The sequence below is a fragment of the Microtus pennsylvanicus genome, chromosome 21 (assembly GCF_037038515.1).
Source record: "Microtus pennsylvanicus isolate mMicPen1 chromosome 21, mMicPen1.hap1, whole genome shotgun sequence".
NCBI lineage: Eukaryota > Metazoa > Chordata > Mammalia > Rodentia > Cricetidae > Microtus > Microtus pennsylvanicus.
The window spans coordinates 7,415,163-7,441,724 of NC_134599.1; the positions used below are offsets into that span (position 1 = coordinate 7,415,163).

The 26,562-nt window shown below is 39.0% G+C and overlaps 1 protein-coding gene across 1 annotated transcript in view; it reads left to right on the top strand.

Annotated features, from left to right (window-relative positions):
* Positions 1 to 4,251: 4,251 nt before the first annotated feature.
* The window catches only part of Stk31 (serine/threonine kinase 31), a 68,836-nt gene continuing 46,525 nt past the window's right edge, over positions 4,252 to 26,562 (top strand). Inside the window, exons 1-6 of the mRNA XM_075955256.1 lie at positions 4,252 to 4,292; positions 4,380 to 4,432; positions 10,133 to 10,231; positions 18,756 to 18,830; positions 20,936 to 21,094; positions 25,294 to 25,646. Coding sequence (XP_075811371.1) covers positions 4,265 to 4,292; positions 4,380 to 4,432; positions 10,133 to 10,231; positions 18,756 to 18,830; positions 20,936 to 21,094; positions 25,294 to 25,646 — 767 coding nt within the window. The 5' untranslated portion in view covers positions 4,252 to 4,264. The remainder of the gene's footprint in view (positions 4,293 to 4,379; positions 4,433 to 10,132; positions 10,232 to 18,755; positions 18,831 to 20,935; positions 21,095 to 25,293; positions 25,647 to 26,562) is intronic.

A 26,562-nucleotide genomic window follows, 5' to 3' on the forward strand; every position in this document is an offset into this window, starting at 1 on the left:
TTAAGGATTCCTTCTACCCATGGGTCCCAGAAAAGGGAGCATGGTATGCCTCGTAAGGAGCTCTGTAGGAAGGCCAGTCACCAAGAGAACAGGCTCAGTCAAGCAGGTAGGAAGTCGAACAAAAGCATCCATCTGCAAGGGCTCTTATTAGGAGTAAAACCAAAGCACACACCCAACAGCCATGAGGGTATCTCATTGGTGCTTTGGAATGTCATGAGGTCACTGTCAGAGGAGGGCAACTTGTGACAGGGGCCATCACACTTTGATGGTAGTATAAATTAGCGTGGCTTCTTTGTTAAACAGCCTGGCAATATCTTCCTCTGGGTGACATTAACCCAAAAGAAATGAAAAAAAAATATGTTCACGCAAAAACCTGCAGATCATAACGGCTTTAATCGAAACAATTCTAAATGGGAAACAATCCCTATGTGCACAGCAATGTAGAAAACCTGTTATGCATCCACAGTGGACTAGTACACAGGGATAAAACATTAGAAGCTAGTGATATATAAAAGACAGATGAAATTATCTTAAAATACCCATGCCATTTGAAAGAAGACAGATAAAATGATCATTATATATGATCCAGTTAACACTTTCAGAAAATGAAAATAAATGTTTAGTATTAAGAAGAAGGAAGGAGAGCCATGTTGTTGTAAATGGATACGAGGAAACTTTTGAAGTTGATGGAAATTTTTATTGGGAGGATGACTTCCACGGCACGCAAAAATTAACATACGAAATATTGACGTCTGCAATGTATGCAAATTATACTTCAAGCTTTAGAAATTAACTGGAGGGCTGGGTGTAGCTCAGTAGTTTAACCTTGCAGGAGGATTTGGGTTCCATTCCTAGCTTTGCAAAATAAATCAACTAGAGACAGTTTTCAGCTGTGCAATATTTGTGCCACGTGTACCTGATGACTCAACCACATCAGTTCCCTTCCCTTCTTAATGGCCTGAGAAAAAAAGACCCTCCCCCACCCCTGCAACCTTAGCCATGGCTGCAAAGGTTCAGGGACAAATGCGTGTAAAGCTATTTCGACGAAAAGAAACTATTAGCAAGTTATTCTCTTTTCCACCTTGGGATATCCTTCTTCCCTCTTTTCCTCCCTCCCTTTCCTCCTCCATTTTTCTTTCTTTCCTTTTTTTTTTGCGGTTCTTTTCTTTTCTTTTTTCTTTTTTTGTAGTTTAAATCCCCGCGAAAAAGGAAAACCCACGCAACCCACGCCATGGTCTTACATCACTGACGCCTGGCGAGAGCGAGCGGCCATTGGCCGGTAGGTGCGGGGGAGCCATCCTATAAATTCGCAGCGCACGGGGGCGGGCGGCTTTCGGACCCGCGTGCACGGCCGTGTGCGGCCTAGCCAGCTTCGCCGAGCTCGAGGCCTAGCGGCGGCCAGGCCACACGACGACCGCCGCGCTCTAGCGGCCATGGCGCAGCACCAGGTGCGCAAGCGCAGTGCGGTCCCCGAGGCGCGGAAGTTCGAGCGGTAAGCGTCTGCAAGCGCGTCGAGGGCTGGCCTGCGAGGTGGGCGGGCGGGCGGAGCGCCTAGCATGTGGGGCCAGCGGCTTTTTGCTGGGCCGGCCGAGGAGGAAAGTGTGAGGTTAGTCGTAGTACTGGTGGTGAGGGTGATGGGGGCCATTTCCAGGGCGGTGTTGTCCACGCTGTCGCAGTTTTAGGGTTCGCGTCGAGGATGAGGCCTATCCCTTCCCCCACCCCACCCCGGGCCTCCCGCTGCCCTCGGGCCGCCTGCCGCAGGAACTCAACGGTACCCCCGGTACCCCCGCTTCCTTGTGAGGTGCTAGTAGACCCAGTGTGTGGACAGTTTCTTCCCCTTCTGGCAAATTCGGCGGTGGTTTCACCTTCCAGGGCCGGAGGGGCGGAGGGACCCCCCAGAAAGCAAGTGTGGAGGGGCTTCCTTCCGCTTCTTCCCTGGTCTGTTTCAGGGTGAGATTTAGACCCACCGTTCGGTCGTCCACGTGTGCTCACAGCCATTCCGGCTTCTAAAAAGTACGTGGCAAGTCTTTTAAAAATGACTTCAAGGCCGGGCGGTGGTGGCGCACGCCTTTAATCCCAGCACTCGGGAGGCAGAGGCAGGCGGATCTCTGTGAGTTCGAGACCAGCCTGGTCTACAGAGCTAGTTCCAGGACAGGCTCCAAAGCCACAGAGAAACCCTGTCTCGAAAAACCAAAAAAAAAAAAAAAAAAAAAAAAAATGACTTCAAGTCATTCTAGAAAACAGTAAACAAGCGGCAGGTTTTTTTTTTTTTTTTTTTTTTTTTTTTAAAAACTAAGAACCTGGCAGTGGCCAGCTAGCGGTGGTGCCTGTCTTTAATCCCAGCACTCGGGAGGCAGAGGCAGGTGGATCTCTATGAGTTCACAGCCAGCCTGGTCTACAGAGGGAGTTCCAGGACAGTGAGGGCTACACGGGAGCCCCTGTCTCAAAAAGCAAGCAAAACGAAACACAGGAGTATTTTCCAGAGAAATTATTCCTCTAAACAGATTCTAACTTTGTTTTACAGCTTCTTAGTTGAATTTTAAAACTGCCTTTTGATCTTGTAGTAAAGGATCCCTGATTTGAAGATGTTTCTGTGATACTATTTGGAAAACAAAACAAAACAACCCAAAAATACTTAAGCTAAACAAAAATCAAAAGTTTTTTTTTTAAATATTTTATTTATTTATTATGCATACAATATTCTGTCTGTATGTCTGCAGGCCAGAAGAGGGCACCAGACCTCATTACAGATGGTTGTGAACCACCATGTGGTTGCTGGGAATTGAACTCAGGACCTTTGGAAGAGCAGGCAATACTCTTAACCACTGAGCCATCTCTCCAGCCCCAAAAATCAAAAGTTTTAAATTTTTATAGATAAGCCGTTATTTTCTGTTATGAGTTAATTTTTCTTTTCATAGTTGAGAGCATTTGAAACTTTGATGTAGATGTTCTTGAATAATTTAAAAGTTCACAAAAATGTGTTTTAAAACATGACATGTACTCTATGTTTTAAAGGCAATTTTGCGAAAAATTATTTTTTCCCGTGTATTGTAATGTGTAGAATAGTTACCTTAAAGTTGGATGACAAACTAATCCTCTTACCTCCCTGGTCCCCCAAACCCCACAGCTTTGAAGGGTGGAGGCTGGTGACATATACCTTCTGTGCCTTTTTTGAGAACGAAATAAAATCAGTTGGAATTGAATAGTGAAATACATTACGTATTTGTATCATTTTAAGATTCATGAGTGGAAAATGTGATTTCTGGTGTGTTTAGAATAAAATTGAAAAGTACTAAACACTTCTTTTGAAATGTTTTTCAGTTAAAATATTGTAATGAAAATTCCAGGGTATTTTAAAAAAACCAAATAGCCTGTCTCACAGACAGTTGTAGCATTTCTCTTTGTTTTTTGTTTTGTTTTGTTTTTTTGGTTTTTTGGGTTTTTTTTTTTTTTTTTTTTGTATGGAGGCTGCAGGACTCCGCAGTTAAGAGCACTGGTTGCTTTCCCAGAGGACTGGGGTTCACTTCCCCTCCTCCAGGATGAGACTTGGGCCAGCGAGGTTTGTTAGAAGTTGGCCCTTAGTCCTCCAGAAGCACTAACATGGTGGTTTATAACCGGCAGAACTCCGGTCCCAGTGGATCTGAAGCCCACTTCTGGCCTCAGCATGTACTGCGTGCATGGGGTCCACAGACATACATGCAGACAAAACATCCCCCCCACCACAACACTTGAACGCACATACACACAAGAGTATTCATGTTGTTCCAAAGTATTGATTTAAATAAGTGATCAAACTGTGAGTGAATTATCTTACATGTAAATCTGTAAAAGTTTGGTTAACGATACTGATAGGGATAGAAATGATACATTTTGACATTAAAAACTACAATATATTCATAACAAATATAAGAATCATGAGAAAATATGTGTAAGGCAATTTTTAGTATAGAGCTTGAGTTTTGATAACCCCATAAGGGACAAACACTTTTAAGCATTTGAATATAGTCGGGCAGTGGTGGCGCATGCCTTTAATCCCAGCACTTGGGAGGCAGAGGCAGGCTGATCTCTGTGAGTTCGAGACCAGCCTGGTCTACAAGAGCTAGTTCCAGGACAGGCTCCAAAACCACAGAAAAACCCTGTCTCGAAAAACCAAAAAAAAAAGAAAAAAAAATTTGAATATAGGTGGTTTAGATTTTTTCATTATTAATAGATACTAAAATCTAATTCAAAATATTGAATTGTTAGTTTTTCAGGACTTGTCCAAATGGATGAAGATACACATTACAATAAAGGTACTGGCATTAAATAATATTGGCGGGGGGAGGAGCTAGATGATATGATGAAGTTCTGATTTGTTTTGCATTGTGATTTTATTTTAGTTGAAGATGTTGTTGGAAGTCATGTAGAAGATGCAGTGACGTTTTGGGCCCAGGTAAATAGAACTGTGGTTGACTTCTCTTTTCTACCTTCCCCTTTCTAGCCATGCCTTTCCTAACAAAAACAAAGTAAAAAGTTAAGCATAAATGTATTTTTTGTTTTCATTATCAGTATCACTCTTGATGAACTCATGTAGCACAAGACATACTTAGAAGACAAAATGACCCCAACTTGCAGTTTTCCTAAATTGAATAATATGCTTGTAATACAGCTGAATTAAATAAGAAAATTATCAAGATTGGGACTTCAAAATTATATTCAGTAGGGTCAGGAAGCCACATACTGTTGTATTTATGAAGTTATAGCCCCATCTAGAGGTCTTTTGTAAGATTGTTTCCTGAAAACAAACATTTTTTTTTTTATTATTAAAGAAAACTTGATTAAAAAGATTTTAGCTTTCTGACTTGTGTGTGGGGCTTTTTTTGTACCTTTAACACATTGACAATATTTTTCTCATTTTTATTCTTTGAGAATTTTATTAAACATGTCGTCATACCCACACCTCTATTCAAAATGAAGTTTTGTTCTTGATCCTGCCACGGGCCAGTTTGTTACACAGGGACTAGCAGACGTGCTGACGTTGCAGGGGTTGTAGATGCATCAGCAGGTGGCCTCAGAAGGCGCACAGCAGACTTTCTCAGTTGGCCTAGGTGTAAAGCACACTCAGAAATTTCGTGTTTTCCCAATTTTCATGGTATAAAGGTGAACAGTTGCATTGCTGGAGGGTTGGGCAGCCTAGTTTTAAAATAACATTAATTATATTTAACATCTGAATTTGGTTACATGTACCATTTATATCTGTATAAAATAACATTTTAATGTGCTTTTCCTGTTTAATATTTTTAATTTTTTTTATTATTTTGAGAATTTCATACAGTATATTTTGATATTGTTATTTCCTAACTCGTAGATCCTCACCCACCTCCCTACCTACACACCTTCAGGCTCTTTCTCTTAAAAACAGAACAAAAACCCATGGTATTCAATTTGTGTTGGTTGACTACTCCTGCTCAGGAATGTGACTAATCTAGTATCATTCCATTAAAAATACTGATTTTCCCAGAAGTTATCAATTTTGAGTAGCTTCTTTGCTAGGTGTGGGGTTTCATGTTCACTTTCCCTCTTCCATGCTGGGATTTGGGACAACATTGTTTTGTTAGAAGTTATATTGTGGGGGAGATCAGATGATATGTCAAATATGGGACCATTCTTATACTCCTGTGCCATTTCAAAGACATTTCTTGAAAGTGTCTAGCATATCAGAAGGTGGTAGATTGTAAAAGGAATAGAGATAGGGAGAGGAAGAGCTCCATAGTCAAGACACTGGGAGGTGAAAAAGAAAACCCTGTTCATTTTTTCTAATGGCATAAATTTTAATGTAAGATAAATACTTAGGTAATTATAAAATTTGGAGAATTAATGAAATATTTCTGGTGTCAATGACAGATTGAAAATCAGGTAAGTATATTCAGTTTTAAATACAAAGTTAAATGTGTGTGGTAGTACATCCCTTTTATCCCAGCATTTAGGGGCAGAGGCAGGTAGATTTGAGTCATGGACAGCAAGGCTGACATAGACGTTTTCTCAACAAAACAAGAAAACAACAACAAAACAAAAGCACCAAAGTTCTTGGGTTTCAGATTTTAAGAGGTGAATCTTTCTAATATACTCCAACCAATGGATTTTTGGTTTTGCAAGCTGTACATGGTAAGGGAGGGAAGAAAGTTGTGTTTCTCTACACTCGCCATGGCTTGGGGACTCCTTTTTGATGGGACTAAGTATACAGTGTGTAAATAGAAGTTATACGGAGCTACAGAAGAATATGATTAAAAGTTCTTAAAAACTGGGCTGGGGAGATGATTCAGAGGTTAAGAGCAGTGACTGTCTTTCTAGAGGTCCTGAGTTCAACTCCCAGCAACCACATGGTGGCTCACAACCATCTGTAATGAGACCTGGTGCCCTCTTCTGGTGTGCAGGCACACATGCAGGTTGACCACTGCATAAATAAATCTTTAACAACATCAAAAAGTTCTTAAAAGCCAAAGAATATTTAGAATTTGTGGTGAGTTATACTTAAGCACTATAATTTTTTATTTTTAGAGACAGTGTTTCTTTGTATAATAGGCCTAGCTGTCCTGGAACTTAGCTCTTGGAGGCCATGGCCACAAGCTCACAGAGATCAGCCAGCCTCTTTCTGCCTCCTGAGTTCTGGGATTAAAGGTGTACACCACCACCACCCGGCACTTATTTGTATTATTTTTTAAGTTGTGTATGTATGTTTTGACTCTTTTTGTCTGTCCACAACTTGTGTGTCTGGTATTCATGGAGGCAGAAGAGAACATTTGATTCCCTGGAACTGGAGTTACAGACAATTGTGAGTTGCCCTGTAGAAGCTAGGAATTGAATTGATTCCTTTGGAAGAGCAACAAGAGCTCTTAACAGCTGAGCCATCTTTCCAGCTGTGCACATACTTTTAAAATGGTGCTCACATGTTGTAGGTCTGTGTCTGTGTCATGTATTAATAACACATGTGCCCCTTAATGATGCCCTACACTGATAGACAAATTATACATTTAAGTTCATTATATAGTAACTATATATATATATACTAAAATAATTCTTCTAGATTAGTGCTATCACTTTAGAAATACAATGTGAGTCCTATGAGTAATTAAACCTAGGTTTTGCAGCCATATTGGAGTAAGTAAAATGAATAGGTAAATTCATTTTAATATTTTTATTTAACATAATATATCCAAAATATTGTTTCAAAATCTAATCAGCAAACTGGACAAGGTAGTCTCAGGTACTTGTGGGCTGAACCAAGAGGACCTTGAGTTTGCAGCTATCTTGAAATATTTAATCATACCCTGTTCAATAAAATAAGAATGGGACTTCTTGAATTTTGCATACAAATGGATGGAAATAGAAAACACTATCCTGAGTGAGGTAAGCCAGACCCAAAAAGAGGAACATGGGATGTACTCACTCATATTTGGTTTCTAGCCACAAATAAAGGACATTGAGCTTATAATTCGCGATCCTAGAGAAGCTAAATAAGGTGAATCCAAAGACAAACATATAGGCATCCTCCTGAATATTAACCTTCATCAGGCGATGAAAGGAGACAGAGACCCACATTGGAGCACCGGACAGAAATCTCAAGGTCCAAATCAGGAGCAGAAGGAGGGGGAGCACGAGCAAGGAACTCAGGACCGCGAGGGGTGCACCCACACACTGAGACAATGGGGATGTTCTATCGGGAACTCACCAAGGCCAGCTGGCCTGGGTCTGAAAAAGCATGGGATAAATCCGGACTAGCTGAACATAGCGGACAATGAGCACTACTGAGAACTCAAGAACAATGGCAATGGGTTTTTGATCCTACTGCACGTACTGGCTTTGGGGGAGCCTAGGCAGTTTGGACGCTCACCTTACTAGACCTGGATAGAGGTGGGTGGTCCTTGGACTTCCCACAGGTCAGGGAACCCTGATTGCTCTTCCAGCTGATGAGGGAGGGGGACTTGATGGGGGGGGGAGGGGGAGGGGAGGGAAATGGGAGGCGGTGGCAGGGAGGAGGCAGAAATCCCTAATAAATAAATAAATTAAAAAAATAAATAATAAAATAAGAATGGGGATGTGGTTTAGTTGTACAGTATGTGCCTAGGATGTGTGAGGGAGGCTATGGCTTCCATTTCCAGTGCTAGAAGAAAGTGCACTTACACAATTGACAAATATAATAAAACATGAGCAAGATATTTGTATTCCTCTTCTTATATTGCATCTTTTTTATTTGTATTTGTTAGTGTATTTCCAGACTTTGATTTTCATTTATCTTTGTCATTAGTTTAAATATCAGGTTATGGGGACTAGAGAGATGGCTTAGAGGCTAAGAGCATTTGTTGCTCTTCCAAAGGACCCATGGTCCATTCCCAGCGCCTAAGGGACAACTCACACCCTCTGTAATTCCGGTTCCGGGGATTTGGTGCCTATTTTGACTATCAAATTTTGCCCTCCTTGGCACCAAGCACATGTTTTGCACATAGATACATGAAGGCAAAACACTCACACTCATAAAATGAAATAAATTTGGGCTGGAGAGATGTCTTAGTGGTTCAAATTATTACTCTCATTGTTTTTCTAGAGGATGCTAGTTCAAATCCTAGCACCATGTCAGGCAGCTCACAGTTGCCTGTAACTCCAGCTTTAGGAGATCAAATCACGCTCTTGCTAACACTAACAGACACAGAGACACGTATGAATAAAATAAATTAAAAAAAATTAAAAATAGAGCTATGATCTAAACTGGGAGTCAGAACTTCTGTAAATGACCGGATAGCAAATATTACATGATTAATGAATGGGTCATACATTCTCTGTTGTAGCTGTTCATCTCTGTTAGCCCTACCACTGTAGTATAAAAGCTGCCATAGACAGCATGTTGAAAGAAGGTATGCAGTTGTCACCCAATAAACTTTGTTCATCAAAACAGGTTGGTATAATTTACCTACTTATTATTCCAACCATCAACTTGAGGCTCCCAAAATGCAAATCATAAAACCTTTTTGATGTTAGGAGTGAGATGAGATATGAGACACAAAGATTTGGAAGCAGAGGTAAGCCAGGGTAAAGATCTGTTGTTTGCTTCCGCTGACTGATTTCTGCCAGATAAGTCACTTGAAAGAGAATACTTCAGGATTGTTGGTGTTCTTAGTCAGATGAATGACAACTCTTCCCTCCCCTCTTCTCCTCTCCTCCCTCCCTCCCTCCCTCCCTCCCTCCCTCCTTCCCTCCCTCCCTCCCTCCCTCCCGCCCTCCTTCCCTCCCTCCCTCCGTCCCGCCCGCCCTTCCTCCCTCCCTCCCTCCCTCCCACCTTCCCTCCCTTCCTCCCTCCCTTCCTTCTTTCCTTAGTTTTTTTTGTGTGCTCCCCCCCCCCCCCCCGTGTGTGTATTTTTGAGATGAGTCTCACTGTATAGCGCTTGTTGGCCTGGAACTCACTCTGTAGACTGCCTGACTCTCTGCCTCTGAGTACTGGGATTAATGGTATGTCAATTCATTCCCCACATCTATTTGTTTCTTTCTTTGAAAGGAACTTCCATTTATGTAGTCTGTGTATTGATAGTGAATGACAGGAATATTTTGATATACTTGAACTTTATTTACAGATTCCAAGAACTAATTCTAATGATTCAGTTTAAAATTAGTTTTTTTTTTTGGTTGGTTTTTTTTTTTTTTTTTTTTTTTTGTGCGGGGACCAAATTTTTTTTTTTTTGTTGTTGTTCTTTTTTTGAGATAGGGTTTCTCTGTAGCTTTGGAGCCTGTCTTGGAACTAGCTTTGAAGACCAGGCTGGCCTCAAACTCACAGAGATCTGCCTGTCTCTGTCTCCAAAGTGCTGCTGGGATTAAAAGTGTGCACCACCACTGCCCGATTTCATTGAATATTTTATTCTTGTGTCTCTACAAAACTTTATTTGAATTCTACCTATGTGATCTGAGCTTCTTGCTATTAAACTTCATGTAGCTTAATATAATTTCTTCTAAGAATTCATTTGAATTATAAAATGATAACACAAGAATTTGATCCAATTCCCAGTGCTCTAAAGTCCTTTTAAGTGTCATGCTTAGTAGAATCCTCAATTATATATAATACTAACAGAATTTATTGAATCTCATACTTTTTCTGTTTTCTTCTTAGAATATTAGTAAAAATAAGGATATTATGAAGCTCAGTTGCTCACTATCTGAAGTTTGTCCTCATGCTAATTCAGTTTTTGGGAATCTTGATCCTAAGAAGGTAAGCTTTATTTCTGCATATAACCATTTCATCTTATATGGCTGTTTTTCTACATTCTAGAATTTCAGATTTTGGAATTTGGAAAGACAGATTTTTTAGAATTTTTAAGAATTTCCAAAAACTATAATAATAGTAAATTTATTTAATTTAAAATAACTATGGTCAAGAATTGTGATATAAGCTACAATCTGGATGACTCTTGATTAAGTGTGGGGTCTAGTGCATGTTAGGTGAGCCCTCTACCACCAGAGCTGCGTCTTCAGCCTCTATGTTGATGTAAGACTTTTGTCTTAGATGTGTATGGCTAATACTTGCTCCTAGTCTGTGCCTAACTTGATTACCGTCTGGATATCACTTGAAATCTGATCTAGATTAGTGTTTTCTTTTTTATTATGTGATTTCTCTTTCCTACTTCAACTCTTCACTTAAAAAAAGATGGGGGAAGAAGGATAGGAGAGGGAGGAGAAGGGGTCAGAGTGAGAGGGAAAGGCAAGGGCAACACACACACACACACACACACACACACACACACACACACACACACACACACGGGAGGGGGGAGCGCGAGCAAGCGCCTGTACTTGTTTAGAGACCAGAGATTGGGTATCTTTTTCTATTGCTCTCCATTTTACTTTTTTTTGAGACAAGGTCTGTCACTGAAGCTGGGGCTCAATTGTTTTGGCTAAGTTTTCTGACTTTTTTCATTATTTCTTCCTAAGAAACATCTTTGGCTAATCTTTTCTTAGTTGGACTTCTCCAACAAGATATTATAATATCATACTATTGATAAATTGTATATGTTGTCATGTAGGGTGGAATTTAGGAGGTTTGTGAACAATTGTAATAGCTAAGATTTCCCTTGTACTGTATTTCTCCATATCTACTTTTTGTTTCCATGGAGACAATATTATCTCAGCTGAGAATGTATATTTTTAAGTGGTTATAACCCAGGAATGAGTTTTGTATCTTCCACTTCTACTTTTAGGAGACATTTGACAATGAAGATTGCTTTTGGTTGTCTTAACTGGAAGTGGTGCTACTGATATCTATTGGGTGATGCCAAAGGGAATGATGGCAAACATCCCGTACTGCTCTTCACCTCCAAATAAAGAACCATCCAGTCACAAATGTCAGTAGAGCTGAGGCAGGATCAAAATTCATACTATAATTTTTTTGCTCTTTTATTAAACATCATTAAAGTCTAAATTTGGTATTGTCTAAATTTATTCAGTTAACCATGCAGCAGAAAGCACTTGATTTTATTGTTGATTGATTAAACGATTCAAGAGACAGTGAGTAACGAAAAGAAAACTTTATTGGCCAAAAAATGGAGAAGTGGAGTCTGTGCTTGCAATTCAGCCTCTCGACTCCAGGGAGCTAAGGAGTTACAGTATAGGAATAATGAGGAAGAGAAACCAGGAAGAAGTATGCATCTTTTCTGTGAATAGGCACACATCTTTGAAGAACTTGGGTGCTATGTTTTTCTGTATCTTCTGTGGTCTGGTATTTTCACATATAACCAGAAGGTTAAAGTCCTAAAGAACACAGACAGAGATGCCAAGCCTTTCATTCTGGTTCCAGTCACAAATTAGACATCTGTAAGCCCAATGGAGGATCAGTGCTTTCATCAAAAGTTACCTTCAACTCTGTGACAAGTGACTGTTTTTTATACTCACATAGAGGCAAATGCGCAACAAGCTGATAGTGCATTGACCTCCAAAATTGTTAGTGTCTTTGAAGTTAATTAAGAACACAGAAACGAGAGAGTTTTGTTTTCTTGGTAAAAATGTTTTTAATGTCCTTATGTAAAGTAAAAGGTATAAAAATCATTCTTTACTCACAGGAATTATGTCCACCAGGTTCAATATTAGACTTAAATAGAATATTCTTGGCATGTTTAGGTATAAAAATATTTGACCTGTTTTCTTTCAGATATTAAAGCAGTAAGATGCTTTTAAAACAGTAAGATGCTTTTAAAACTTGGTTTTTTATATTTTTTATTTTTTCTTTTCTTTTCAAAATTTATTTTTTAACTTATTTTTTTTACTGGTGTTTCTTTTTCCTTTTGAAATATCTCTATTTATTCTTTGACAATCTTATATATGTGTATAATACCTCTTGATCCTATCTAGCCCCAAATCCCTTTACCCACGCCTCCCAGACATCCTATGGTGTATTCCCCTTTCATTTTTATACTTTCCTCCTCTAAGTCTTTCTTTTTGTAACCCACTGAGCCCAGTTAGTGCCCCCTTCTAGAATGTTGACTGATCATGGCTAAGTCTGATGTGGGTAACTGCTGGAGTGAGTTTGTGAGTGCACGGGCCATGTTATATCCAGGAGAATAATTTCCTAGCACTTGTCCCCATTCTCTAGCTCCCAGAGTCTTTCTCCCCTCTCTTCCATGATGTTCTCTGCTTAGAGGTTGGTGGAGATTTTCCATCTAGAGCTGAGTACTCAGTAGTCACGTATTCTTAGCACTTGGACTAATGGAGTTGCTGCATCAAATGCTGCCCATTACAGAAAACAGCTTCTCTAGCCAAGGTTGAAAGCAGCACTAATCTGTCTTTATAAACGTAAATTGTCTTAGTTTGCTTTCCATTGCTGTGTGAAATACCATGACCAAAAGCATCTTGAGAAGGAAAGTTTATGTTATCTTGCAAGTTGTAGTCCATCACATCAAGTGAAGTCAGGACAGAAACTGAAGACAGGAACCTAGAAGCAGAGACCGTGAAGGAGCACTGCTTTCTGGCTTGCTCAGCCTACTTACACATCTCAGGACCACCTGCAGAGGGGTGACACTGCCTACAGTGAGCAGAGCCCTCCCACATCAACCATCAATCAAGAAAATGTCCCACAGCTTTGCCCACAGGCCAGTCTTGTGGGGGACATTTTCTCAATTGAGGTTCCCTCTTCCAGAATGGCTCTGGCTTGTATCAAGGACATACTTATTTAGAGGCAGTTTGACAACATGTCTATTTAACAAAACAGCAGTAATAGGTTCTCCCCTATGGCCTTCCAAGCTATGGATTTTTGACCAGGTTAATAGTACCAGGCATGAGTTCTCTCCCATGGAGCAGGCCTCAAATTCAATCAGAAAACAGTTGGTTATTACCACTGTTGCATCTTGCCTGGTAAAGCCATTTTATAGTGTTGAGGATTATTTCTGGGTAGTACCTTGAATGACTTTTTTCCCCAGTGGCCTGTATAGCACAGTATGGCACTTTGAAGATACAAGCATGGACAAGTTTTCAGATAAGTTGTGGTTTCTCTGTGTCCTGCAACCAAAGTATGTTGGTTCTGTGGCAAGAGAGTTTTACCATCTAGTTACAATGATGAGCCTCTGCATTTTTGGGGCTTCCTTGACCAATTAGTCATAGGGAGTTGATTTATGTATACTAAGCTATCCCTTCATCTCTGGAGTAAAGACAACTTGGTCATGGTGGGTGATTTTTTTGGATGTGTTCTTAAATTCAATGTGCAAATATTTTGTTGAGAATTTTTTTTTTGTGTGTGTGTGTGTGTAATTTCATCACAGGCATCTCTGATTTTCTTGTTGTGTCTTTATTTGCTTTTGGTATCAGGGTACTAATAGCTTAGTAAAAAGAAGTGGGTGATGTTACTTCTTTCTTTATGGTAAAGTTTGTGAAGAATTAGTGGTGGTTCTTCCTTGAAGGTTTGGTAAAATTCACCAGTGAATCTGGGCCTGAAATTCTTTTAGTTAAGAAAATTCAAATTACTGCTTCAGACTCACTGTTACAGATCTGTTTACATTCATCTCACTTTGGCTTAACTTGTTATGCCATTTGCATCTAGGAATTTATGAGTTTCTTTTAGTATTTCTAATTTTGTGAATGTATATTTTCAAGGTAAGACCTAATGATTTTCTGATCTTATTGGTAGCTGCTGTAATGACTCCTTTTTGGTCACTTATTTTATCAATTATCATCTTTTCTTTTGGTTAGTTTGGCTAAGGGTTTGTCAGTTTTATTATCTTTTCAAAGAACAAAATATATTTTTTTATTTTTCCTCATTTCACTATTTTCTGCCCTAAAGATTTCTTTTCACCTATTGAATTGTGATTTGATGTGTTGTTCTTTGTGCAGGTTCTAAGGTGAATAATTGGCTTATGTATTTGAGATTTTTCTGATTTTTTTTTGTTTTTTTTTTCGAGACAGGGTTTCTCTGTGGTTTTGGAGCCTGTCCTGGAACTAGCTGTTGTAGACCATGCTGGTCTCGAACTCACAGAGATCCGCCTGCCTCTGCCTCCCGAGTGCTGGGATTAAAGGCGTGCGCCACCACCACCCGGCTTTTCTGATTTCTTATGTAGGCACTTAGAGCTATGCAGTTCCCTCTTAGGTTTGCTTTCATTATATTTCAGGTTTTGGCATGTTGTGTTTTCATTTTCATTTGATTCTAGTAATTTATTTTTTTTTCATGTCTTTATTTCTTTAAGGTCCCAGTTGTTTTTCAACAGTATGTTATTTCATAACATAATTTAGCCTTTCCTGTGGCGTCATGATTTTTTTTTTCTCTGCAGTTCAAAGAATTTCTCAAAGTTTTTCTATAGAGCTAGCATGGTGGTCATAAATTCCTTTAGCCTATTTTTATCATGGGAAGATTATAATTTCCTTGAATTATCATAGGTAGCTTTGTTGGGTATAGTAGTATGAGTTGGCAGTTTTTCCGAATTTGAAATAAACCTATTCAGGCCCTCCTGGCTTTTAAGGTTCCATTGAATAATCTGTTGTTACTTTGATGGGCCTGCCTTTATTTATTATGGTGTGGTGTTTCTCTCTTGCAGCTTTTAGTATACTTTCTTTGCCCTGTATATTTGGAGTTTTAATTAATTTGACAACGTGAGGTTCTTTTCTGGTCTTGGTGTAAATACCTATTGTATCTGGATTGGTACCTCTTTTCTTAATTCTGGGAAAGTTCCTGTTAGGTTTCTTTTTTTATTTTTTAAATATTTATTTATTTATTATGTATACAATATTCTGTCTATGTGTATGTCTGCAGGCCAGAAGAGGGCACCAGACCTCATTACAGATGGTTGTGAGCCACTATGTGGTTGCCGGGAATTGAACTCAGGACCTTTGGAAGAGCAGGCAGTGCTCTTAACCACTGAGCCATCTCTCCAGCCCCCTGTTAGGTTTCTTAAAACTGTTTTCTGTGCCTTTAGAACTAGATTTTCTGTCTTCCGTGCCTACTCATAGATTTAGTCTTTTTAGAGTGCCAGTTGTACGTTGGAATTCCTCCTGCTACCTATTTTAACTTTGCCTTGTTTGATGGTTTCAGTTCCTCAACCTTGCCTTAAGCACAGATAATCTGTTCTCTCCTTGATCTGTTCTATTTGTAAGACTTTTCATAGAGCTTTTTATTTGACTTTGTTTTTTTTTTAATTTCCAACATTTCATTGTTTTTTTTTTCTCAGTATTTTTCCTTACTGAATTTCTTCTTCATATCTTATCCAGGCCCTAGCCTTCCTCATTTCATTCAGCTGTTTTGCATTCTCAATCAGGAGCTTGTTTTCTTTGATTTCCTTGGATATAATTATAATCATTCTTTGAGCTCTTTGTCTGTGATTTTATTTAACTCTTGCTAGATACCATTGCTGTAGGATTAGTAAAATTTGGAAGGATAATTTGTGTGTGTGTGTTTCTTATGTCACTGTGTTTGAATTTTTGTATGTGATGTTATTCGTTTGCTATATTTTTTTTCTATCAGTTGTATTCTTTCAATTGAAGTATTTGCAGTGTTTTTGTGGGACTTGGATGTGGTAGTGTTCAGTGTGTAGTTCAGAAAATAGTTCCCCAGTTAGGAGCTCAGGGTGCTAGGTATAAATTACGTATTACTTCCTTATCAGGATATAAACTTCAAGATAAACCACAGTTACTTAATATTATCATTATGGAGAAACTAACTAGCCAGTTAATGACAGTGGTCCCTTTGGCTTCTATAACTGCTAGAAGATGAATAACTAAGGATAGTGTGGAGTGTACTCAGATTTTAATAAATAAAATTAGGAATGGTAGGGAGGTAGAGTGGGTAAGGATAAGGATTAATTATTTGTCTTAGTTAGGGTTTCTATTGCTGTAATGAAGCACTGTGGCCAAAAAGAAAGTTGGAAAGAACTCATTCTGCTTATATTATATTGCTGTTCATCATTGAAGGGAGTCAGAACAGGATCTCATCCAGGAATTCAGAGGCAGGAGCTGATGCAGAGGCCATGGAGGGGGGCTGCTTAGTGGTTTGCTCCTCATGACTTGTTCTGTCTGCTTTCTTATAGAACCTAGGACCACCAGCCCAGGGTTGACATCACCCCCAATGAGCTGGGCCTTCTCCCATCAATCACTAATTAAGAAAATTCTCTGTGGCTGGCTTAAAACCTGGTATTATGGCAGTGGTTCTCAATCTGTGGTTTGCGACCCTTTCATAGGGGTTACCTAAGACCACTGGAAATATCAGATATTTATATTATGATTCATAAGAATATTAAAATTAGGTTATGAAGTAGCAATGAAAATAATTCTATGGTTGGAGGTCAACACAACATGAGGAACTTTAGTAAAGGATCACAGCATTAGGAAGGTTGAGAATTACTGTCTTATAGGGACATTTTCTCAATTGAGATTCCCTCCTCTCAGATTGACTAGTTTGTGTCAAGTTGACATAAATCTAGCCAGCACAATATTAGATTTATTGTGAAAAGAAAAAAAATCAAGGTGTATAATGTAACTAGGACGTGAAAATTGTGGTACTGTTAGGGTCCACAAATAATAGAGGTGGTTATATCTATGGAATGTTGTAATTAAGTAAAAAGAAGAGGTGATAAAGATGAAGAATAAGAGGAGGCATTATACGAGATATGGGAGAAAAGTGTAGTAGAAACTGCTTTATATTAGACTGGTGGACAACAGTCCTGAAACCTACTTGAGCAATATACGAACAAAAGGAGATCATTACAAGATATATATTCAAGAGTGGAGATTAAATAATAGAGAATAAGAAAAAAAAGATTTACGGAGAATTGCTGGCACAGCTATGCTGAGTTGAGAGGTAATATCTTCTGATTCTTCTGGCTCTAGCTCCTAGGTGTGTAAGGGGCAAGTAGGAACTGTTGGTCTCTGCAGCCTCAGTGTTCTTGGGGTTCTGGCATGTAGGGCATGAGAGATTTTAAGATCTTTCATGTTAGTTACCTTGGATTTCTGCATTCCTTTATGGCAGTTTTCTTTTCTTTTTTTACTTTTTTAAAATTGATATTTATTGAGCTCTACATTTTTCTCTGCTCCCCTCCCTACCTCTCCCCTCCTCCCTTCAACCCTCCCCCAAGGTCTCCATGCTCACAATTTACTCAGGAGATCTTGTCTTTTTCTACTTTCTACTTCCCATGTAGATTAGATCTATGTAAGTCTCTCTTAGTGTCCGCATTGTTGTCTAAGTTCTCTGGTATTGTGGTTTGTAGGCTGTCTTTCTTTGCTTTATGTTTAAAAACCACCTATGAGTGAGTACATGTGATAATTGTCTTTCTAGGTCTGGGTTACCTCACTCAAAATAATGTTTTCTAGCTCCATCCATTTTCCTGCAAAATTCAAGCTGTCATTTTTTTTTTTTCTGCTGTGTGGTACTCCATTGTGTAAATGTACCACATTTTCCTTATCCATTCTTCGGTCGAGGGGCATTTAGGTTGTTTCCAGGTTCTGGCTATGACAAACAAAGCTGCTATGAACATAGTTGAGCACATGTCCTTGTGGCACGATGGAGCATCTTTGGAATATATACCCAAAAATGGTATTAGTGGGTCTTGAGGAAGGTTGTTTCCTAATTTTCTGAGAAACCGGATGGCATTTTTCTTGTCCTGAAGGTTGCCCTAAAATTTAATTTAGTTTTTTGATAATTTCATTTGTTCATATATAATACATTCTGGTTACTTTCTCTCCATACCAGCCCTATCATCCTCTTCCTCACCTGGCCCTTTCCACATTTACGATTTTTGGCATTGTTTTGTGGCCCAGTTAGTTTAACCAGGGAAGTATGTGTGAGCATTGGAGCCCAGTGGGATGACTAGTAGGTACATAACTGAAAGGCAGTGACTATTCCTCGATAAAGCCAGAGTAATGGCATAGACTTCCCTGGGCCTCTCTTTAATATATGCCTGGCTGTTGATGGACCCATGCTTGCACAGACTCAGTATAGTCATGTGTGGTTGTGCAAGTACATGATTGTGATAGCTGAGTATTGTCCTCTCCCAGAAGACCAGAAGGTGGTCTTGGTCTTTTTTAAAATTTACTTTCTAAGAGGTAGACTAGTATAATGGACTCGAGAATCAGAAGTTTGACTCTTGGTTCTGCTAAAGACGAGGCTATGACTTTGGATACACAGTGGTATAGGCAAAGTACCTGCTTCACAGGAGGCTTAGATAAGTTACTGTATTTATTACACACACTAGTGCACAGTGCTAATTTATATCCTGACCTACTTAGTGTACTTTTAATTAAAATGACAAATGTTTCTTTTTCTTCTGCAGATTTATGGTGGATTGTTTTCTGAAGATAAGTGTTGGTACAGATGCAAAGTGCTAAAAACCATCAGTGATGATAAGGCAGGAAATATGTATTCATGTTTTTGGGCTTAAGGTTTTAAGTTTATTTTGGTTCCAAAACTTTTTAAAATATGTAATTTTAAAATTATTTATTTTTGTATGTACACACATATGTATGTGAGCACAAGAGCGCCACAGTGAATAGCATTTGTGAGGCCTGAGGGCAACCTGAGGAGTTGGTTCTTTCCTACCACCATTGGGTCCTGAGATTGAGCTCAGGTCATCAGCTTTAGCACCAAGCATCCTCATCTACTAAGCCATCTTGCTGGCCCTTGATTCTGAAACTTGGTGCTTATTGAGTCTATTATTGCTTATTCATAGTGATAATGTCTAGTTTAATAAACTTAAAATTTATGAAAAATTTTTCCTGCTAATATGAAAAATTAACTTCTTAAAACTAGATAAGATTCAGGAATATTCTTCTGAATTTAAGTTTCTGTACAACCATCAGGTTGTCTAAAAACAGGTAGATGGTACAGTGGTTAAAAGCACTGGCTGATTGTCCTGAAGATCTGGGTTCAGTTTCTAGCACTCACATGATGGGCTTACAACCATCTGTAATTTTAGTTCTAGGGCAGTGCCCTTGTCTGGCCTCCTTAGGCAACATGTACACACATGGTGCACATATATACATGCCAACAAAATACCCATATACATAAATAGTAATTAATAAAATAAGAAAATTAAAAAATAGAAGTTAAAGTTTGTGGGTTATTTTTGCAGATTAGTTGGCTCTTTAAGTCCTACTCTTAATGGTTAATTGTAAAATAACTTTTAAAGTTCATCCTATTAACATTGATGAATAGAAAAAGAACATTTATTTGATCTTGAAGTTAGTTGCATTTTGAATTTGGTGTCAAATATTATTAACAATAAAGATTGGTTTTCCATTTGTAATCCTTAAGCTAAATGTGATAAATTCTTTTGTGTCAATCTGTTTTATTTCTTACATTGAAAGCTTGTGGAAGATTTATTTATATATTTTGTTTCACAATTTCTTGCATATATAAAAATCTACTTTGATAATATTCATCCTCCCCATTATCCTGTCTTACTCTCCTCCCACTCTTGCCAACCCTATTTTTTTTTTCTTCTCAACAAACACCCTCCTAAGGGAGATAAGATTCTTCAGCAGAGTTGTTTGGGGGCAAAATGTACATTGTGAGATCATGGAAACAGTTCTGTAGGCATTCCTTAAGTAATTTTTCTACATCTGTTTTCTAGACCTAAAATATATTTCACAATGTATGTGTTTGGAAAATATTTTTTCTTGATAAATGCTAAGTAGAACAATTTAATGATTTCTCTGATTGGTTTGTGTTTTAAAAATATCATTTAATATTGCCATAGTTGTTTTGTCTTTGTAAAACTGAATTTTCTAATATAACCTTCCCCATAATTTGACAGTTGAAAAATATTTTGCACTTGCCTTTTGGACTGACTAAGATTTTAAATTAAGGCACAAAATGATGATTAACTTCAGAATATACTTTTAGAAAGTTTTTAAAAATTAAAGTATGTGTATGGGAGTTATCTCTTTGCTTGTATGTATGTGTGTTGTGCATTTGCAGTGCCCACAAAGGCCAGAAGGCATTGGATTTCTTGGGACTAGAGTTACGGATTGTTGTGAGTCACAATGTGGGTGCCAGGAACTGAACCTGGGTCTTCTGGAAGAGCAGCCAGCATTTTTAATTGCTTTGCCATCTCTACAACCCCAGAAGGAGTAAATTAAAATTGATGCAGGGCTGGAAGTAAGGGTGAATTTGGTCAGTTTCAAGATCTAGCCAGAGTGGGTTTAATTTTGTCAATTTTTTTTCCTGTGGAAAAAACAGGCTTTACTGTTTTTAATTTAAATTTAAGAATTTAGATTGATTTTAATATTAGCAATTAGAAAGGATCACATTATATCCTCATGTTTGTATAAAAATATCAGTGGTTAAAAAAGACAAACGGGACTATGGAAATTACTCCCAAGTGCAGTTTTCTTTATTTTGAGGCTGTTTATGAGGCATTAGTCACTTGAGGTAGTAACATTTATAGGTCTTGTTAACAGATTTCTAATCTAGGTTCAGTACTACTGTTTGCCTTTTGAATTTTTTTTCTAGTGTCTGGTGAGGTACATTGACTATGGAAATACTGAAATTCTGAACCGATCTGACATAGTAGAAATTCCCCTGGAGCTGCAATTTTCTAGTATTGCCAAGAAGTATAGACTTTGGGGACTACAGATCCCTTCTGGCCAAGAAGTTACCCAGTTTGATCAGGCAAGTCACACATTTAAATACTTTTGTTAATGTATTATACTTGAAACTATATACATGAAAGCATATGCACCTTTAAATGTCAGTTTTTTTTAATGTAAAAGCTTGTATATTTTGGTGAAAAAATACTAATTATAAAATAATTCAGGATTACAATAAAGTTTACGGTAGAATACTTACCTCATATGGTCAGACCCTGGGGTTGACTCCTGGTACTTACCAAACAGACAAATGAGCTGGATGGTGGTGGCACACGCCTTTAATCCCAGCACTCGGGAGGCAGAGGCAGGCAGATATCTCTGAGTTCGAGGTCAGCCTGGTCTACAAGAGCTTGTTCCAGGACAGTCTCCAAAACCACAGAGAAACCCTATCTCGAAAAAAAAGAACAAAAACAAAAACCAGACAAACAAAAGACCAACCCAGCAAACAGACAAATGAGCATAAACACATAAAAATAACAATTATATATTTGTTCTCCTATTTGGTAAGTAATCATTCTTAATGATCACATAAGTGATTTTATATATAAGTGAACAAAACAAATGTAAATGGTTTCTTCTGTAAAAATTTAAAGGAATTGTCTTTTATATGACAGAAATTCAGTTAGCATTGTTTTTGTGAAAATATTAGATTTGTTTTTTGTTTTGGCAGTACTGGGGTTGAATCTAGAGCACCCCTCAATGATCTTTAGCCCTGTCCATAAATATCAGTAGTTTGAATTTTTTACAAATAGTATTACAAATAGTCAGATTTATGTTTTAGGCAATGTGATGGTAGCTGGCACAAACTAGAATAACCTGCAAAGAGTCTCAATTAAGGAATTATCTAGATCAAATTGCTCTGTGAGCGTGTATATGCGGACCTGTTTTGATTGCTAAGTAATGTGGGACTGCTCAGGCGATTGTGGGCAGTACCGATCCTTGGCTAAGGTCTCTTGAATGATGCAGTACAGGAGATAGCTACATAAGAGCAAACAGGCAGCGTGGGGACATTCGTTTCTTTCTACTTTTAAGCATGATTGTGGTGTTGCTGGCTGTTTCAGCCTCTGTAACTTCCCTGTAGTGTTTAATCTAACTTGAAATTGTAAGGCAAATAAACCCTTTCCATTCTGTTTTCCTGGGAGATGCAACACAGATGTCTCCTCACGCCACATAGAGATCCCATGACAGAGCAAATGGAGCATGGTGCTCAGCCTGCAGGCAGCTCAACAGGTTAGAGTGTCTTTTCCAGGTGCCTCAGTTGCTCTAACGAATCAGCTTGGGTGGTTTTCCTTCTAGGCAACTGTTTGTATGTCAGAGTCTATTTTGCATTTTTTTCTTCTGAGAGTCTTCTTTGTAGCCCAGCTTGTCTGAGTCTTTGTGGCAGCTGGTTTTATCTCAGAGACTTTGTAGCCCTGCTTCCTCTTCTGAGAGGGACTGTCTTTTATTGCTTACTGTGGCAGGAGGGGTCCCAGTGGATCAGGTCAGTTTCAGTGACAGCCTGAAGCTATTCTCCCCCCCCCCTCCAGACAGGGTTTCTCTGTAGCTTTGGAGCCTGTCCTGGAACTAGCTTTTGTAGACCAGGCTGGAACTAGCTTTTGTAGACCAGGCTGGCCTCGAACTCACAGAGATCCGCCTGCCTCTTCCGCCTGAGTGCGGGATTAAAGGTGTGTGCCACCACCGTCTGGCATGAAGCTATTTTGAGTTGATTACTTTTCTGTTTAAGGAGTCTTCTTGCAGAATGAAATATTTCAATTAACCAGGAAAGTGTTACATAACACTCCCCACCACTTCCTCTAGCTCTTAAATTCTTTCAGCCCCCTCTTTTGCAATGATCACTGGGCCTTGGAAGGGGTTGACTATAGATGTCCACCAGTGGCTAAGAAACAGGCTACCCTATCATAGTGACAGTCATCGGATCTCAGGAGTGTCTCCAGTGGTTACTCACAGGAAGGTAGCACACTCCTGGTACTGGGGTTTTTATTTACTAGCACTAGGCTCTCTGGAGTGTCCTTTTTTATGCATGTAGGGTACTTTTTTTTTTTTTTTAAAGAATTAACCCAGCCCCAGTAGGGTTGTAAGGTAGGTAGAAGTACCATTTTATCTGGTTGTTTCTTTAGTGGCTTTCCAAATATGCAATACACTTAGGGGTTAGCATTATGTTATCTATAGAGCAAGACCTTTTCCAGAAGATAAATAGGACAAGGCATTGTCCTGAACTACTGTCTCATAAGATAGTAGGGTTACAGAGATATCCTTGGTGAAACACCTGAATGTCTGTTGTCATTTTGTTCTCAGAAAGTGTCAGGTGATTCCTAAGTTCACAGTTAAGACGATGCAAAATTAGAACATAAGCAAGCTATAATACAGCATGGAAAGATTTCACCGATTTGTATCATTTGCTTCCTCCACAGTTTGCTTCCTCTGCAATTCAGGGTTGAGTCTAAAGCTTGAATAGGAGGTGCTAACTTAATTAGTTCTCTGTAATCTTCACACCTTTTACACATCCTGGAGCTTTTCCTGGGAGCCTCCCTACATTTCTCCACATCTCATAAACTCAGTGGGCCTGACTTTATCTGCTCAGACCCACTTAGGGCCAAAGCATGGGGCCCTGCTGCACCTGCTGGTTCCCAGGGTCAGAGTGGCCCTGGGTTAGCATGGTGTCTGTAGCCTCCCCAGTCAACATACCTGACTGTTGGGGGTAGTTCCTGGCTGGGCAAACCATCTCCACCCCTTGTATAACCTTTTGCTGGAGGGAAATGTATCCTCCTTAGTCTGCAGGGGGTTGGGGAGGTGGAGGTATATGGAGGAGTGGGGGGAGTGGTGGTGGGCAGATTACCAAACCTGGGACAGTCTTAATCATCTCCTGTATTTAATCAAGGACACCTCTGTGAACTACTCCTCAGGCAGAAGCTCCTTAGCATACAGTGTGGTTTTTTATCACCTTTTTCCTCAGGAACTCCAGCTCCACACAAATCCTGCCCTTTGTCTTTGAGAAGCCCAGACAGACCTCTTCCTTGCCTTTACCCTTTAACTGTCTCCTTTCTTTACATGCTGGTCTAAGTGGCTGAGATCTGCTAAAGCCCTTCCTGCTTTATAGAGGTCTTGCACCACCAATGGACTCAGCAAAGCCGCTCAAGCTCCATACGAGTCTTGAGGTCCCTGCAGGATCAGCCTTTTCTTTAACTCTTCTGTGAACATGGTTCTATTGGACTCAGTGAACTGGCTTCAAACACAGCTTCTGTTACTCCTAGTTCCCTCAATAGCATCTGTCCTCCTCTATGGTCCTCTAGTCACTGATATTTATAGGGACTTCAGACAGAGATAGCTAGCCAAGCGTTCCTAATGTCTTGGGTTTTGAGTAAACGATTTGTAGTATCTCACATTCTGTAATTTAAAATCCTTAATTAATAAATTTTGAAATTATTTTACATTTATTGTGTGTATATGTACACACACGTGTGGGCATGCATGTGGCATGGCATACGTAGAAGTCAGAAGGCAACTTGTAGGAATTTTTCTCCTTCCACCATGTGGCTTCTGAGGATTGAACTAACTCAGATTGTCAGATGTGGTGGCAGACTCTTTTACCCACTGAATTATTGTGGGCATCTGTTTTGTGCTTTGAGATTCTACTTCTTTTTCTTTGATTAAAATCAAAGTATCTCATTTTGCCTTTAAAGTATTTTTAAGTTTTGTTGGACTCCTTTTATAGGTACCAGAAATTCTTTATAAAAAGAAAGCTACTTAGAACATCATTATAGCTGATGGTGGAGACTCATGCCTTTAATTCCAGAGCTTGGTCTACAAGGCGAGCTTCAGGATATCCAGAGCTATTCAGAGAAACCTTGTCTTGAAAAACAAAACCAATACTAAACCAAACCAAACCAAAAAAAACCAAAACAAAACATTACATTTAATTAGAGCCAACATAGTTCAATCTGCTAGGTTAAAAAATTATTCTAGGATATTTAATTAATATTTATTAAACATTTATTAATATGGTTGAATACTAGCTTTACTTCTAGAAAAGAAAATTTTCACAAACATTGGAATAATTCATGCCTATGAAGATATATATTTTTATAAGTCAACAACAAGGTAAGACCTCCCCTGTATACAAATTTTAGAAAATAGAAATATGCTTGGGAGCAATGAATAGAAACAGTAAGTGAGAAAATGTTAATGTGGATGGTTTATATTTTTCCCCCTTATCTTTCCTAGGGCAGAACATTTTTGGGGAGCTTGATTTTTGAAAAAGAAATAAAAATGAGAATTAAAGCAACCTATCAAGATGGAACAGTTATTGCTCAGGCTGAGTATGGCACTGTCGATATAGGGGAAGAAGTGGCAAAGAAAGGATTTGCAGAAAAGTGCAGACTAACCTCTGGCATTGACGTCTGTGAGGCAAAGAAACCAGATCCTAGTCAGCTTGCTCTCAGGAGCCTCAAGAACCCTATCCCCTTGTGGGGGCGCAGATCAAACCAGTCATCCTTCAACAGGCCGAAGGGGCAGTTTAATGGGAAGGTGGATGCGAAGTATGAAACTAATGCAGGAAATCACGTGACATTTCCAAAGTAAGACGGGGTTGTCTTAGTTTTTCTTAGGGTTTCTTTTTGCTGCAGTGAAACACCATGACCAAAAAAGAGGTTAGGGAGAAAAGGGCTTATTTGGCTTACACTTCCATATCGCTGTTTATTATGGAAGGAAGTCAGGACAGGAACTCAAAACAGGACAGGGGTCCTGGAGGCAGGAGCTGATACAGAAGCCATAGAGTGAGAGAGAGATGTGTTGCTTTCTGATTTGCTTCCCCTGACTTGTTTAGCCTGCTTTCTTACAGAATCCAGGACCACTAACCCAGGGATAGCACCACCCACAATGGGCTGGGCCTTCCCCCATTGATCACTTATTGAGAAAATGCCTTACAGCTTTTTCTCAACTGAGGTTCCTTCTTCTCTGATGACTCTAGCTTGTATCAAGTTGACACAAAAGCAGCCAGGACAACTGTGGTGCTGTTTTAAAATTTTAATTGATTTCAAATTTATGGTAGTGGCCTTTATAGAACTCTGTAGACTTTTGGAATTCTTAATAGTGCCTATGATTTTGTGATCTTACATAGTTTCTGTTATTTTTCCCTCATCAAATGCTTGTCCCGCTCTTCTTTAGTATTTTCCTTAAAAACCAGTTTGAAAATAAAATTGTTCTTGAATTGTTTAAAGTTCCCTTGCCAGCTTTACATTCCAATTCTTTTGAATGTCTTTATAAGAATAAAAATTACCCAGTATTAAAATTATTCAAGGAAAGCCCAGAACTTAAGATTTGAAGTTGGGGCTGGAGTGGTAGGTAGCTCAGTGGAATACATACCTAGTATGCATAAGGCTCTGGATACAATCCCCATTCTCTTAAGGGAAGAAAGGTTAAATGTTTTTCCTCTGGCTTTAAGAATATTTTTCACATGCTTAAGGAATCTTTGGTGTGAAAACTTGTGGTGAG